This window comes from Pristis pectinata, chromosome 1 (genome assembly GCF_009764475.1).
Source record: "Pristis pectinata isolate sPriPec2 chromosome 1, sPriPec2.1.pri, whole genome shotgun sequence".
Taxonomy (NCBI): Eukaryota; Metazoa; Chordata; class Chondrichthyes; order Rhinopristiformes; family Pristidae; genus Pristis; species Pristis pectinata.
This window is the reverse complement of record NC_067405.1, coordinates 9,355,592-9,372,494: the sequence shown is the minus strand read 5'-3', so window position 1 is coordinate 9,372,494 and position 16,903 is coordinate 9,355,592. Positions and strand designations below refer to the sequence as shown.

At 43.6% G+C, this 16,903-nt stretch overlaps 1 protein-coding gene across 4 annotated transcripts in view; it reads right to left on the bottom strand.

Annotated features, from left to right (window-relative positions):
- Positions 1-1,117: 1,117 nt before the first annotated feature.
- The window catches only part of sema5ba (sema domain, seven thrombospondin repeats (type 1 and type 1-like), transmembrane domain (TM) and short cytoplasmic domain, (semaphorin) 5Ba), a 350,416-nt gene continuing 334,630 nt past the window's right edge, over positions 1,118-16,903 (bottom strand). For all 4 annotated transcript variants that reach the window (XM_052028256.1, XM_052028245.1, XM_052028265.1 and 1 more), the window contains 3 exons: positions 16,811-16,849; positions 11,879-12,087; positions 1,118-7,182 (listed from right to left, as the gene is read on the bottom strand). In XM_052028256.1, coding sequence (XP_051884216.1) covers positions 7,030-7,182; positions 11,879-12,087; positions 16,811-16,849 — 401 coding nt within the window. In that variant the 3' untranslated portion in view covers positions 1,118-7,029. The remainder of the gene's footprint in view (positions 7,183-11,878; positions 12,088-16,810; positions 16,850-16,903) is intronic.

Here is a 16,903-nt window from a genome sequence, read left to right as displayed (position 1 = left end):
TCATGATGGTGAATGTCAGAGCCACCAGTCATAGTCATTAAGGCATGTTGCCTTGTTTTGCTTAGGTACTGGAATGATAGTGGTCTTCTTAAAACAGGTGGAACCCTCAGGTTGAAGCAGGGCGGGGTTAAAAATGTCTGCAAATTCCCCCGCCAGCTGATCTACACAGGATCTGAGGACATCCCCAGGGACATCATCCCGGCCAGATGCTTTTGAGAGACACGACCAGGGAATCTGAAATCATGAGAGAAATTTGAAGCAAGAACAAAAAATATGGGGAAACACTCAGCAGGTCAGGCAGCATCTGTAGGAAGAGAATCAGTTCATGTTTAAGGTCAAGACCCTTTGTCAGAAATATATTCATTGGTGCACATAACTTCCCAGTTGCTTTCATATATATAAGAACATAAGACATAGAACAGAAACAAACCATTTGGCCCTTCGATCCTACTCGTCCATTCATGGCTGAGTGATCTTCTACCTCAGTGTCACTTTGCTGGACTATCACCATATCTCTTAAAAATATGCAAATGCAGTCATAAAATGGAGAAGGTGAACTTCCCCCTTTTACTAGCTGGTTGAGTCATTCCTTGAAGATTGTCCTCACTGCAGCCAATGCAGATAAACCAAGGTTCTATCAGAATGGGCATTGAAGCAAGACATTTGATCAAAGGCTCCACATGCAGCAAAGTGTGATTGCACCAGGCCTGGACGCTCCCAGCTGCCTTCAAACACACAGCAAGCCTGAAAGCACATAACACTAGGCTCAAGGACAGCTTCCATTGGACTGTTGTAAGACCATTGACCGGACCTCTTATATGATAAGATGGACTCTTGACCTCACCATCTACCTCATCATGGCCTTGCACCTTATTGTCTGCCTGCACTGCACTTTCTCTGTAAGTGTAACATCTTATTCCGCATTCTGTTATTGTTTTCACTTGTACTACCTCAATGTACTGATGTGATATAATGATCTGTACGGATGGCATGCGAAACACATTTTTCACTGTACCTCGGCACATGTGACAATAATACACCAATTACCAAGCCAATGACTTGTTACAGGAACAACAAAGGTGGTATAGGACATCAAAGAAATGAGCTGAAGCTGATCCAAGGTCATCAAGAACTTTAGTCACAGCTTAACAAACAGTCACAGCTTTTACTCAGGTAACTATAAGCTAAAATTTAGGGTCATAGAGCCATAGAAACAGAGCAGTCAGCTCACTGAGTCTGTGGCTACCATCAACCACCCATTTACACTAATCCTACATTGTCCATTTTTTTTTTATTCTCCACATATTTCCATCTATTACTCCCAAATTCTACCACCCAGCTACCCACCAGGGACAATTTACAGTGACCAGTTAACCTACCAACCTGCATGTCTTTGGGATGTGGGAGGAAACCGAAGCACCCAGAGGAAAACCCACACTTGTCACGGGGAGAACGTGCAAACTCCACGCCCAAGGTCAGGATCGAACCCGTGTCCCTGGTGTTGTGAGGCAGTCCCTATACCAGCTGCACACTCTGTCTTCAATTAAAGATAAAGGGTACACTAAACATGAACTCTTGATCCTATCTGGATACATCACAGCTTGGTACGGCAACTGCTCTGCCCAGGACTACAAGAAACTGCAGAGAGTTGTGGACACAGCCCAGCGTGTCATGAAAACCAGCCTCCCCTCCATGGACTCTATACCTCTCACTGCCTTGGGGAAGCAGTCAGCATGATCAAAGACCCCACCCACCCGGGTCATTCTCTCTTCTCTCCTCTCCCATCAGGCAGAAGATACAGGAGCCTGAGGGCACATACCACCAGGTTCAAGGACAGCTTCTACCCCACTGTGATAAGACTATTGAATGGTTCCCTTATACAATGAGATGGACTCTGACCTCACAATCTACCTTGTTGTGACCTTGCACCTTATTGTCTATCTGCACTGCACTTCCTCTGTAGCAGTGACACTTTACTCTGTACTGTTATTGTTTTTACCCTGTACTACCTCAATGCACTCTGTACTAACTCAATGTAGCTGCACTGTGTAATGAATTGATCTGTACGATTGGTATGCCAGACAAGTTTTTCACGGTACGTGACAATAATAAACCAATACCAATACTGCCTCATGGCCCTTACACTTTATTTGTCTACCTGCACTGCAGTTTCTTTGTAACTGTAACACTATATTCTGCATTCTGCTTTACTTTTTACTACTTCAGTCTACTTATGTATGGAACAATCTGTCTGGATGGCATGCAAAACAAAAGCTTTTCACTGTATTTCAGTATATGTGACAATACAAATCAATACTGATACCAATTGTCCAGCTCTGAATTGAGCTTCGGTAAACATTAAAAAAAATTCATTCCATGTCATTTTTTTGTAACTGAGGTCATCTGGATTAAGACAATGCATGGATAAAGGAAAGATTTTTTGAGCTTATTATCAAGCCATCAAGTGCTACATCAATGCACTTCAACCCCGATCTCAGAGACTCATCCAATCCCTTAGCATAACCACTAGTCTGCTCTTCATTCCAGGACCATCTCTGTATCTCGTCACAGTCTGATGACGGGTCAGGAGTTGCTCAGAGCACAGTATCAAGCCAGCAGGAGAAATCCTGTACTTGAACTGCAATGGAATTGTTAATTCTGGTGTTGCTATGTTAGACATTTTTTGTCTTGTGCACTAAACGTTCAATGCAGTAACACACATGGACAAAATACTGGAACTATTTCCATTTATCTTTCCATATTTATTGTCCATCTGTAATTAATCCCTCTACAACAGAAAAGAAGGCCATAAAGCCCATCGAGTCTATGCCAGCTCGCAGAGTAATCCCATCCTCCAAGATTTTTCCTTTAACATTCTCCCTTCCATTCCCATCAATCCTATCACCTACCTAAATTAGGGGCAATATACAGCGGCCAATTAACCTAAGAACCCACACGTCTTTGGGATGTGGGAGGGAAACAGAGCACTCAGGGGAAACCCTGTTATAGGAAAGACAACATTAAGCTGGAAAGAGCACAAAGAACATTTACTAGCATATTGCCAGAACTTGAGGGCCTGAGCTATAGGAAGAGATTGAGCTGGCTCAGACTTTATTCCTTGGAATGTAGGAGACTGAGGGGTGACCTTATAGAAGTGTATAAAATCAGGAGGGGCATAGATAGGGTGAATGCACACAGTCTTTTCCCCAGGGAAAGGGAAGCAAAAACTAGAGGGCATAGGTTTAAGGTGAGAGGGGAAAGATTTAAAAGGAACCTGAGGGGCAACTTCTTCACACAGAGGGTGGTCAGTATATGGAACGAGCTGTCAGAGGAAGTGGTTGAGGCAGGTACAATAACATTTAAAAGACACTTGGGCAGGTACATGGATAGGAAAGGTTTGGAGGGATATGGGCCAAACACGGACAAATGGGACTAGTTTAGCTGGGCATCTTGGTCAGCATGGATGAGTTGGGCCGAAGGGCCTGTTTCCATGCTGCATTACTCCATGACTCTAAACTCACATGGTCACGGGGAGAACGTGCAGACTCAACATAGATTGCACCCGAGGTCAGGATCGAACCCGGGTCACTGGAGTTGTGAGATACCACCGTGCCATCATTTCAATAGAGGCTATGGTAGTGCAATGGTTATGTTACTGGATTAGCAGAGAGTTCTGCACTATTAATGCAGAAAAGTAAGTATGAATCACATCATGGCAGCAGTGGAGTGTAAATTCAAACAACTAAATACATCCGGAATTTTTTAAAAAATTGAATTAATAATGGTGACCACAAGACCATTGAATTTTCTCTAAACCTCATCTACACTAACACCCTTCAGGGAAGGATATCAGCTGTCCTTACCTGGTCTTACCTGACTGTACATGACTCCAGACCCACCAATGTGGTTGGCTTTTAACTACCTCTTGAGTAGCGGGATTAAGGATAAAACCCTTCCCTGTAGCTGTGACACTTTACTCTGTATTCTGTTATTGTTTTTACCCTGTACTACCTCAATGCACTCTGTACTAACTCAATGTATCTGCACTGTGTGATGAATTGACCTGTACGATCAGTATGCAAGGCAAGTTTTTCACTGTACCTCGGTACAAGTGACAATAATAAACCAATCCCAATACAGGGTTTGCCATTGACCTCCATATCCTGTGAGGAAGAAATAGGTGAAAGAGCTCTCACAACATTCAAGAAGTATCCGCAAGAGCACTTGAATCACCAAGGCATAGCAAGCTACGGACGAAGTGATGGTGGATGGGATTAGTATGGATTCATACTTAATGGTCGGCATAGAGATGGTGAGCCAAAGAGCCTGATTCTGTGCTATATGTCTCCAGGACACAATGAAAGAAACAAACTCAGAACATGTTATGGCACCATAGGGCCACCATCCGGGCCACGCCATCTTCTCACAGCTACCATCGGGCAGGAGGTACAGAAGCCTGAAGTCCCACACCACCAGGTTCAGGAACAACTACTTCCCTTCAACCATTCAGTTCTTGAACCAATCAGCATAACCATAATCAGTACAGTTTAGCAACACTATGACCACTTTTCACTAAAATGGACTTATTTTTGTTCTAATTGTATTATTTCTTGTAAAAATTATGTATAATTTATGTTTATGTTTTCCTTGTGAATGCTGCTTATCTGATGCTATGCATCTGTGTTGCTGCTGCAAGTAAGTTTATCATTGCACCTGTAATTAAACATGTACTTGTGCAGATGACAATAAACTCGCCTTTGACTTTGAATTTAGAGGATGAATTCTCCTGTGTCCAGTTCTCAGAACAACCTGTTCATGTCAAACATCAAAGGCCATATTTCAACGGAGTAGGTTAATCAAGGGTGAAGCAGTAATTAGATCTTCCAAACATGAACTGAAGTGATCATATTAAGGGACAAGGGTGCGTATAAACCATCAAAGGATTCACCCTGAATTACTTGTTCAGGAGTTTGCTGATTTCAAAAGTAATTAGTCTTGGAGATCATAACAGTATAATCATAAAATTATAGAATCGTTATGGCACAGGAGGCCATTTAGTCCACTGAAACTGTGCTCTCTGAGGAACAAACCATTTCTCATTACCTCCCACCACTGATGCCTAACCAATTCCCTGTTTCCACCTCCCCCACAGACAGTGAGTTCCAAATCCCAAAGGAAATGAGAATGAAAAATCTGGGAATCCATACAAGAATCCAATCCGCCCTTTCCAACCAGGGGTTGCAATCCAATGTTAAATTAATTGCACTTCTCCTTAAAGTGGCTGCAAACATTTTTTTAAAATAATGCTAAGAGTTCATCTTCCCTCCTTAAAATTATTTCAACAACAAACTCACTAAAATCAGGCCTTTAAATAACCACACAACAGAGATTTAAAATAAATGGCAACAAAAAAGTTGCTTTTTTTTCCACTTAGGCTGTCATGTTCAACAGGGAAAGCAGGTTCCAAAGGAACTTTGTAACATATATGAGGAGGGAAAACTATTGAGACACAAGAGACTGCAGATGCTGGAATCTGGAACAACAAACAAAATGCTGGAGGAACACACAAGATGCTGGAAGGACTCAGCGGGTCGGGCAGCATCTGTGGAGGGAAATGGACAGTCGCCGTTTCTGGTCAAGACTCAGCATCTTGTGTGTTGTTCCAGATTCCAGCATCTACAATATTTTGTGTCCCCAAAATGCTGGAGGAACTCAGCGGGTCAGGTAGCATCTGTGGAGAGAAATAGACCCAGACAAAGGGTCTCAACCTGAAACATCAAGTGTCCGTTTCCCTCCACAGATGCTGTCTGACCCGTTTAGTTCCTCCAGCAGTTTTTTTTTGTTGCAAGGGGAAATGATCAGTGCTCTGGACAGAGTACAGGGAATTGGATAGATCTTTAAATGAGCTGGCTCAACCATGTCGGCCTGAATGGCCTCCAGCTCTGCTGTACCATTCCAACTCCTCTCAAATAAACAAAGCACGGGATTTAACTTCTTTGTAAAAAGCGTGTTTGATCTGTCAATTAAACAACAGAAAAAAAATACAGTTGCTTTAAATATTTCACAATTAATTTCTGATGGTATAAATTGATTTGCTGGAAGTCCCTGGTTAAGCAAAGAATTGTTGGCTTTGTCCTTCTGAACGTTCTTCCTTCTCCTTCCTTCCCCCAAGTGCCAAATCCAACAAATTTACAATGTCATAGGGTGGTTATTAATCAACTGACTTCCCTACATAAAAGAAAACATTTCACATTCACAGTAAGGAAAGGGAGCAGAGAAAAGGGAAGGGATGCGGGGACAGAGGACACATTACAAGCAACAGGTCAGTTTAAAACAAGGAACATTCTGATGGTCCTACGACTAGGGGATATGAAATGTGAGTGAACACTGGTAAGATGAACACTGGCTTGGACCTGTTGGGCAAAAGGGCCCATTTCTATACAGTAAATACTATGTAAGACTATGCTTTGCTACTGTTAGGCTTCACAGAACATCCAACTGAAAGAAACACTGAAGGGGGAAGAGAAAAAAAAACCCTTTTTGATTAATAACAAAAATAATGTCATTTTTTTCCCCTCTCAGTTCTGAAGGAGTATTTCCACGTCTTGGTTCTACAGTCACATTCTCAAGGTACCAATTAATCTTGATGAGGAAATCCTCAGCAAATCTACAGTTTCATCGAGATGACTGGTTGCCGCAGCAACGTTTGAACTGTTCAGCCGTCGTGGCGGTCATTTTTACGGCTTTGTTCAGTCTTTTCCCGTCAGAAACGAATTATATCTCTTCGTCCGCGAGTCTATATATAAAAAAAAATCCATTGCTTATTAAGTCCTGGTTTCTCATAAGTCATAAACGAGTCTTGATGGCCGGAACTATGGATCTTGAAGAAGTGCAAATCTTTAATGGAGGACCTCAAGAAAATTTGAACTGTGATTGGCTGATACTATGATGCCTACTAGCATTGCTATGATTATGGTTTGCTTGCAGGGGTCCTTTCTGGTTCATTTCTAAGCACCATCTCTGTGGGAGTTAGGTGTAGGTTCTGCTAGGTGATGAGTCAGGCCTGTAGTCATACTTATTCAGGGTGCTGGGATAATATGTTGTGGTGTACACATTCGTCTGCTGTAGTGAGGAGAAATAGTTGCTTCTGTCATCAGGAATCAAATTGTTCTTGTTCAGAGTCTAAGGCAAAACAAAAAGTCAAATGCTTTCGGTTAGGAGTTACATTAGGCGATTTAACCAAACCAGCTGATATAAGAAGGTTAAAAAAAAAGCAAGTGTTACTGAAGCACTTCACAGTGAGCAGCCCAGTGGCCCAGTGAGTAGACCCACTTCCTCACAGCTCCAGCAAGTCGGGTTCAATCCTGACCTCAGGTGCTGTCTGTGTGGAGTTTGCACATTCCGTAAAAGACCAAATGAGTTTCCCCCAGGTGCTCTGGTATCCCAAAAATGTGCAGGTCAGCAGGTTAATTGGCTGCTGTAAATTACCCCTAGTGTGTAGATGAGTGGGATAATCTGGAGGGAGCTGATGGAAATGTGGGGAGAATACAATGGATCGGAGTGGAAATACAGATAATGGAGGATATGGACCATGTGCAGTCAAAGGATTAAGGTGTCATTAGTTTAATGAGTTTGGCACAACATTGTGGGCCATAGGGCCTGTTCCTGTGCTGTGCTGTTCCATATTAAAGCAAGGATGTACTGCTGACGCTTTATAAGGTGTTTGTCAGACCGTATTTAGAATATTGTGAGCAATTTTGGGCACCATATCTAAGGAAAGATGCACTGGTCTTGGAGATGATCGAGAGGAGGTTCACAAGAATGATCTCAGGAATTAAAGGCTTAACCTATGAGGAGAGTTTGATGTCTCTGGGCCTGTACTCAATGGAGTTCAGAAGGATGAGGGGGGATCTCATTGAAACCTACCGGATACTGAAAGGCCTGAATGGAGTGGACATGGAGAAGATGTTTCCATTATTAGGAGAGTCTAGGATGCGAGGTCACAACCCCTGAATAAAGGAACATCCTTTTCAAACTGAGATAAGGAGGAATTTCTTCAGCCAGAGGGTGGTGAGTCTGTGGAATTCATGGGCTGTGGAGGCCAAGTCATTGGGTGTATTTAAGGCAGAGATTGATAGGTTCTTGGTTGATAAGGGGTTTAAGGGTTAAAAAAAATCAGCCACGATTGAATGGCAGAACAGGCTCGATGGGCTGAATGGCCTCATTCTGGTCCTGTACTTCATCGTCTATGGTCTTCTATTAGTGTAAAAAATGAACTTTTGATGGTTGGTGTGGATCATTGAGCTGAAGGGCCTGTTCCTGTGATGTATCTCTCTATGTCTCTACCTCACCTGAGAACTTCTCAGGGTAGAAGTTCTTTGAGACAGAGGCTGGATTTGAACATTAAAACCCAATCAGAATCCATTGCAACCATTGTCAATCCAACCCTACATAAGCCACTATTATTTTCCAGACCCAGCTCAACACGAACATCATCGTAAACACAACAATTTTAAACATATTATCATCGGTTTGATGATGAAACACCAAATATTGATCAACATGAGAGGACATATGATGTAATACTCAGCAAATTCTCCTGACCTGGATAACGTGCAGATCCAGGCTGGCATGGCCTGGAACCCAAATATTTTATCAGCCAAACCCACCTAAACCCAACGCATCTAGTCAGGATCCATCAGTAGCCAGACTTAAAGGGTTTTCAACCCATGTAGAACTTGTGCACTGTTGCAATGTTGACAAAAGGAACACTCAATGTCCCATAAACATAAATAATATAATAATCTAGGATATTGTTTGTGGGATAAATATTGGCTCGGAAAACTCTTCAAGTAGTTCTGTGGGATCATGGGCGTGGGAGGATGAAACGGACTTGAATGGATGTGCGTACTGTGAAACAACAGAGAGCCATCCATCCAATCCAGCCCAATACCTCATCAAAACGATCAATTCAAAGTACTTGAGAGTGAGATGTCCAGCCGAGAAGGGAAGGATGGGTGAACGGCCTCCTTCTGTGCTGAAAAAGCCTATTGAAAACTGCCCAGTTGTTAAGACCATAAGACCATGATATAGGAGCAGAATTAGGTGATTTGGCCCATCGAGCCTGCTCCACCATTCTATCATGGCTGTATTTTTTTTCCAACCACATTCTTCTCCCCGTAACCCATAACCCCCTTACCAATCAAGACCCGGCCTCCACAGACCTCCGTGGCAACAAATTCCACAGATTCACCACCCTCTGGCTGAAGCAATTCCTCCTCATCTCCGTTTGAAAGAGACGTCCCTTCATTCTGAGGCTGTGCCCTCAGATCCCAGACTCTCCCACTGATGGAAACATCCTCTCCAGGCCTTTCAGTATCTGGTAGGCTTCAATGAGATTCCACCCCCTCCCCCCCCCCCCCCCCCCAATCTTCTGAACTCCATCGAGTACAGGACCAGAGAGATCAAATGCTCCTCACACAACAATGACAATAAATTTGCTTTTACTTGTGGCCATTGAAAAGGATATGTGAAAAATCAAGATGCCAAACCTGATTTAAGTTTTGTTTAAACTGAAGGCTTACACTAGTTGATTAGCAACCAATTTATTAAAATATTCCTGAACTAATCTTGTCCCTAGTGTGATGGGTTTTATGGATTGCTGCATTCTGCATTGTGAATGTATAATAAGGAAGTAATCAGTTGTTTAAACCCATTGTAGATGAACAGAGGGCCCGATAGACTTCAGGCTGCAACTTCAGACTTTCACACAGCCTTGATGGTTCTAGGGGTTTGGAGCAGTGGGGGTGGTAAGGGTTCAGCAAGTTTTCATTGGAGACCACTGCCCTCTGGAATGGTGGCTCCCATTGGTTTTGGCTGCAAGAGAAGACTGAGTACCTTGGGACTGTTAGTCTTGGAGAGGTTTAACAGAAGTATTGAAATTATGGAGCATTTTAATTACCTAGATAAGGAGAAACTGTTTCCACTGGCAGAAGGATTGGGAATCAGAGAACACTGATTAAAGATAATTGGAAACAGAATCAGAGAGGAGATGAGTAGATTTCTTTTCAATGCAGCAAGTTGTTGAGATCTGGAACATGCTGCTCGAAGGAGTGATGGAGGAGATTCATTAGTAACTGTCAACAGTGAATTGGACAGATATTTGAAAGGGGAATTTTTCCAGGACTATGAGGAAAGAGTTTCAAAAAACTGACATGGTGACGATGAACATAAAATGCCTGCCTCTATGCTACCTTCCCTTCTTCAACAGTCCTTAGTGTCAAGGATTATTTAACAAAGAACATAGAACATAGAACACCACAGCACAGTACAGGCCTTTCGGTCCACAATGTTGTGCCGACATTTTATCCTGCTCTAAGATCCATCTAACCCTTCCCCCCCACTTAGTCCCCTATTTTTCTATCACTCGTGTCTATCTAAGAGTATCTTAAATGTCCCTAATGTATCTGCCCCCACAACCTCTACAGGCAGTGCATTCCATGCACCCACCACTCTCTGTGAAAAAACTTACCCCTGACATCCCCCTTATACCTTCCTCCAGTCACCTTAAAATTATGTCCCCTCATGTTAGCCATTTGATGCCATTAGTTCTCTGGTTTGTAAGGAGACTGGATAAGACTTATGTAGGGCAGTGGTGGGGCATGTGTTTCGGTTATTCTGAGTTTCTCCTTCCATTTTGGCTTGTTCCCAGTGCGACGAAAGCATTCCCAGCAGCTTCTTCTCAACTTGACAGATTATGGACCAGGGATTTCCCCGAGTGGATGATCCTTTCAAGGAGAACATCCTTGAAGAACTTTCACTGTCCTCTAGGAAATCTGTGGCCTTGTCGAAGCTTGGAACAGGACACTTGTTCTGGGAGTCTGGTATCGGGCATACAGACAATGTGGCCTGCCCATGGAGTGAGCTGAGTGCAATTAGACCCTCAGTGCTGTGGATGTTGGCCTGGGAATGGATGGCGAGGTTGCCAGTGGATTTGGTGATGGCATTTAGATTTAGATAGGCAGTTAGATAGGCATATGACTATGTAGGGAATGGAGGGATATGGATCATGTGCAGGCAGAAGAGACAGTTTAATTTGGCGTGGTTTTCAGCACAGATATTGTGGCCTGTTCCTGTGCTGTACTATCTCACCAATCCTCTTCCCCCACTTATTTCCCTTGAAGCTAGTCTCTCTCACATGCTCATCCACTTCCACCCTCCTATAACAGGGGTAAATTACAATGGACGAATAATTGGCAATTCTCTGGGATGTAGGAGGAAACCGGAGCACCAGGGGGGTAAATAGGGAGAACCTATAAACTCCACACACACACGTTGCCAGAGGTCAGAATTGAACCGAGGTTGTTGGCGCTATGAAGCAGTGGCACTAACTGCTGTGGCTTTGTGCCACCTGAGAGAACAGGTAAAGTCTAGGGGTACTATAAGATAAGGTATCTTTATTAGTCACATGTACATCGAAACACACAGTGAAAAACATCTTTTGCATAGAGTGTTCTGGGGGCAGCCCGCAAGTGCCGCCACGCTTCTGGCGCTGACATAGCATGCTCACAACTTCCTCACCCGTACGTCTTTGGAATGTGGGAGGAAACCGGAGCACCCGGAGGAAACCCACTCAGACACGGGGAGAAGGTACAAACTCCTTACAGACAGCAGCCGGAATCGAACCCGGGTCGTTGGCGCCATAAAGCGTTATGCTAACTGCTGGCTGTGTGGCTGTCCCTCTGCGCTGCATTGGACTGTCAGCTAGATCTGGGTACTCAGGTCCCTGAAGGGGTACTTGTACCCATGACCCTCTTACTCAAGAGGGGAGGGTGCCACTCACACAGAAAATGGCACACTGCATGTAAATTGTCTTTACCTTGATTTCCATAGGATTGTAGAGCTCATTTTTGTTTGCCTGACTGCTGCCTTTGTAGTTTAAGTGGTTGGGAGTGCTTGGATGAACGACTGTAGACTCCTGAGATTGCCTGTGGCATCGTTGGTAGTACATGTAGATCAGCAGGGTGATGAGACTCGTGCCCAGGAAGGAGGCAACACCCGTAGCAACCAGGTGGTAGATGCTGAAACCTGTATGGGCAAATGGTTAGATGTTCAGAGAAGCTGGGACCTACAGTCCTGAAGCCTTCAAACTAACTGGTACAGAGCGAGGGCACAATGTCACCACATCCACATTATCATCTCACAATGACACCAAATCCCTTCCTGGAAAAAACTCTCTCAGGGAGGAATTACTGTCGTTCCCACCTCAGTATAAATCCTTCACGTAGGAAGTTCAGTCTCTAGTGGTCCTTGATATAACTTTCCTCAGGTACACAGTGTGTCTCTTGTGGTCCTCTCCATATAAAATCCCCCAGATACACAGTGCTGTCACGCAAACCAACCTCCCCTCATTAACTCTGTCTACACTTCCCTCTGCCTCGGTAAAGCAGCCAACATAATCGAGGACTCCTCCCACCAATGGTCATTCTCTCTTCTCCCCCCCCCTCATCAGGCAGAAGATACAAAAGCTTGAGAGCGCGTACCACCAGGCTCAAGGATAGCTCCTATCCCGCTGTTGACAGGCTCTTGAACAGACGTCTTGTACATTAATCTTGATCTTCCAACCTACCTTGTTGTGGTCCTTGCACTTTATTTGTCTATCTGCACTGCACTTTCTCTGTAACTATAACACTGTGTTCTGTGTTTTTGCTTTTTACTACCTCGATATAACTACATATGAAATAATCTATCTCGATGGCAAGCAAACAAAAGCTTTTCTCTGTATCTTGGTAAACATGACAAAAATAAACCAACTACAAATTGTCTCTCCTAGTTCTCTATATAACAGCCTTCAGCTCCTCAGTGCTCTCTCTTGTTATACAGCATGGAAAAAGGCCCTTCAGCTCAATTCATCCATGTCTCTCCAAGCTAGTCCCATTTGCCTGTGGTCGGCCCATATCCCTCTGAACCTTTTCTATCCATGTACCTGTCCAAATGTCTTTTAAACATTGTGAGTGTACCTGCATCTACCATTTCTCCTGGCAGCTCACTCCATATACCCACCACCCTCTGTGTGAAAAAGTTTCCCCTCACGTCCTTAGTTTCCCTCATGTCCCTTGTGGCCCTCGCTATATAAAATCCTTCAGATGCTGTATTGTCTCTTGTGGTCCTCGCTATGTAACATTCTTCAGATATGCAGTGATGAGTCTACTGGTCCCTCCTCTGTATAAAATCCCTCAGGTACATGATGCTGTCTCTTGTCCCCTCCACATTCTCCTGGTGCTCTCTCTGTAACTCAATCTGATTGATAGAATGATAGGAAAGTGGTTCTGCCACTGGACTACCATCTGGAGATTTCGACTGTTGATATAAAGACACATGCTCAAGTCCCACCAGGACTCAAGATTTCAAACTCAAGTAATAAAATGAAACTAGGATTAAAAAACTAGCATCAGTAATTATGAGCATGAAACCACTAAATTGCCAGTCACTCTGATGTCTGATGATGTGGTTGGTCTGGAATGTATTTTACTCTAAAGTCTTGGATAAAATGTTCACAGTACACTTTAGAAGGACAAACTCCAAGGCGGAGTACAAGGTTATTGGCAGGATTCTGGGTAGCATGGAGGAGCAGAGGGATCTGGGGGTTCATATCCACAGATCACTGAAAGTTGCCTCGCAGGTGGATAGGGTAGTTAAGAAAGCTGATGGGATGTTAGCTTTCATAAGTCGTGGGATCGAGTTTAAGAGCCACAAGGTAATGATGCAGCTCTACAAAACTCTGGTTAGACTACATTTGGAGTACTGTGCCCAGTTCTGGTCACCTCATTATAGGAAGGATGTGGAAGCATTGGAAAGGGTGCAGAGGAGATTTACCAGGATGCTGCCTGGTTTGGAGAGTATGGATTATGAGGAGAGACTAAGGGAGCTAGGGCTTTACTCTTTGGAGAGGAGGATGAAGGGAGACATGATAGAGGTGTACAAGATATTAAGAGGTATAGATAGAGTAGACAGCCAGCGCCTCTTTCCCAGGGCACCAATGCTCAATACAAGAGGGCATGGCTTTAAAGTAATGGGTGGGGAGATATCAGAGGGAGGTTGTTTATCCAGAGAGTGGTTGGGGCATGGAATGCACTGCCTGGGGTAGTGGTGGAGGCAGGTATGTTGATCAAATTCAAGAGATTATTAGATAAGCATATGGAGGAATTTAAAATAGGGGGATATGTGGGAGGAAGGGGTTAGATAGGCTTAGGTGTGGTTTAAAGGTCAGCACAACATGGTGGGCCGAAGGGCTTGTGTGGTGCTGTATTGTTCTATGGTTTCATGCTCTCTGAAATAGCACAGCAAGTCACTCAAATACCATTGACAATGCTGGCCCAGAAAGCAATGCTCATGTAAATTAATACGCCGCTAGATCATGTTATGGTTCGTGCAGTGGTGAAAACTGTCAGTTGTTCATTCTTAATGGAAAAATTATAAATCTTTACATAAGGAAATGGTTTTCATAACAATACCCTTATGTTGCAGTTGTACAAGACTTTGGTGAGTTCGCACTCGGAGTATTGTGTACAGTTTTGGTCGTCCTGTTATAGGAAAGACATCATTGAACTGGGAAGAGCGCAGAGAAGATTTACGAGGATGGTGCCAGCACTCAAGGGCCTGAGTTATACGGAGAGGCTGGGCAGGCTAGGTCTTTATTTGAGGGGTGACCTTGTAGAGGTGTTTAAAATCATAACAGGCATAGACAGGATGAAGGCATATCATTATTTTCCTCAGGGAACAGGAAACTAAAATTAGATGGCATACCTTTAGGTGAGAGGTGAAAGATTTAAAAGGGACTTGAGGACCTGTGCTTGTCCCCCTCCCTCTACCTTTTTATTCTGGCTTCTGCCCACTTCCCTTTCAGTCCCTGATGAAGGGTCCTCAACCGGAAAACATTGACTGTTTATTTCCCTCCATAGATGCTGCCTGACCTGCTGAGTCCCTCCAGCACTTTGAGTGTGTTGCTGAAGGACAATTTCTTCATGCAGAGGGTGGTGCATATATGGAACGAGCTGCCAGAGGAAGTGGTTGAAGCAGCTACGATAACAACATTTAAAGGACATTTGGATAAGTTCATGGATAGGAGGGGTTTAGAGGGATATGGACCAAACACGGGAAAATGGGACTAGCTTGGTGGGCACCACAGTCGGCATGGACCAGTTGGGCTGATGGGCCTGTTTCCGTGCTGTGTTACTCTATGACCCTATGATAGTGAGTGGATACTCAGGAGTGAAACTACTATAACAGGGATGTAAGTCTCTACCCCTTGTAACGTCACTCCTCAAAAGCAAAGCAATAAGGATTCATCTGAGGTTGTGGCACCTACATTGTGCACAAGAAATAGCATTATTTGTGAGAATTGGGAGATGTACTATTTATTGAGTCTGTATAAATCTTCAAGAACAATGCATATCATGTGGCATGACTTTTGATATTTTGTTGGATCAGCCACAGCACTTAGTTTAGTGTTGTTCACCTTCGATAAAGGATGTTTGGTTAGAAGCTCTAATCTCGTCACTTGCCTTCTCGAACAGCGATGTAGAAGAACCTACAGGAGATGATATTGGACCTGGAATAAGATGGTGATATAGGCCAGGAATGGGTTATAGTGATACACCTGGGAATAGTGGTTGGTACAAAGCTGGGAATAAGAAACAGTAAAATCAGTGGGAATAGGGAAGAACGATAGACCTGGGAAGGAGAGACATTGATATGTCCAAGGATAAGAGACAGAGGTGTACTTGGAATGAAAGATGATTGTGGCTGGAAGTCACGGCCTACAGAGAAGGTGGAAACAAAGTCAATCAGGTCTTTCAGAGGGGAAATAGACAATAAGCACTTGAATGAAAATAATTTGCAGGGCTATTGGGAAAGAGCAGGGGAATGAGACAACGGATTGCTGTACAAGATGACAGCATGGATTTGATGGGGTGAATGGCCTCCATCTGTGAGAGAGCTGGAAATGGGTGATAGATCTGTGAATGAGGGATAACAATGTACCAGAAAGTATATGGATGGGTTTTAAAACTAGAACCATGGAGCGAGATTCCAGGATGCTACGATAAACTAGTCTAAAACAGGAAGAATATCAAGGCTTTGGAGAAAGTCTAGTACTTCACAGAGTTAGAATGGGGTTGTTCTCCTTTCCTGAACGTTTTCAAAACCACACAACTTATAAATAAAGAGAAACTGTTTGCAGTGGTTGACGGATTGATAACCACAGGGCACCAATTTACTTTGAACCAAAAGAACTAAATACTACTTGAAGAAAATCATGACAATGCACAGGAGGTTGGAATTTGGAAACCTTTGTCTGTTGGGGTAATGGATAGTTTTGAAAGTTCCCTTCAATGGATTTGGATGTGGGGTAAGAGATGGGGTATGGGATAATTTTGGAGACAAGAGAGACTGTAGCTGCTCCAATCTGCAGCTAAAAACAAACTACTGGAGGAAATCAGCAGGTCAAGCAACATCTGTGAAGGCAACAGGATGGTCAATCCGAAATATTGACTATCCTTTTGCCTCCGCAGGTGCTGTGTAACCCACTGAGTTCCTCCAGCAGTTTCTTTATTGCTTTGGGTCAAGTTTGTTCATCTAGTGCTGCTCTAACCCTTGGTTCTAGATACTGCACTATGGGGCAGCCATAAACTTGGGAGTGAATTATAGAGCGAGGTCATAACATTTGATTTTAAAACACCCCAAAGTCTCCCAGCTCATAACAGAGTCTTTCTCACAAAACATTATCCACAGACAAAGTGTCATGACTTACGTCCGCAGCTGGTGTCACTCCCAATTGCAGGTTGAATCACTGCAGGAGAGAGGCAGAAGTTACCATTAGCATAGCTGCAAATCAAATCACAGA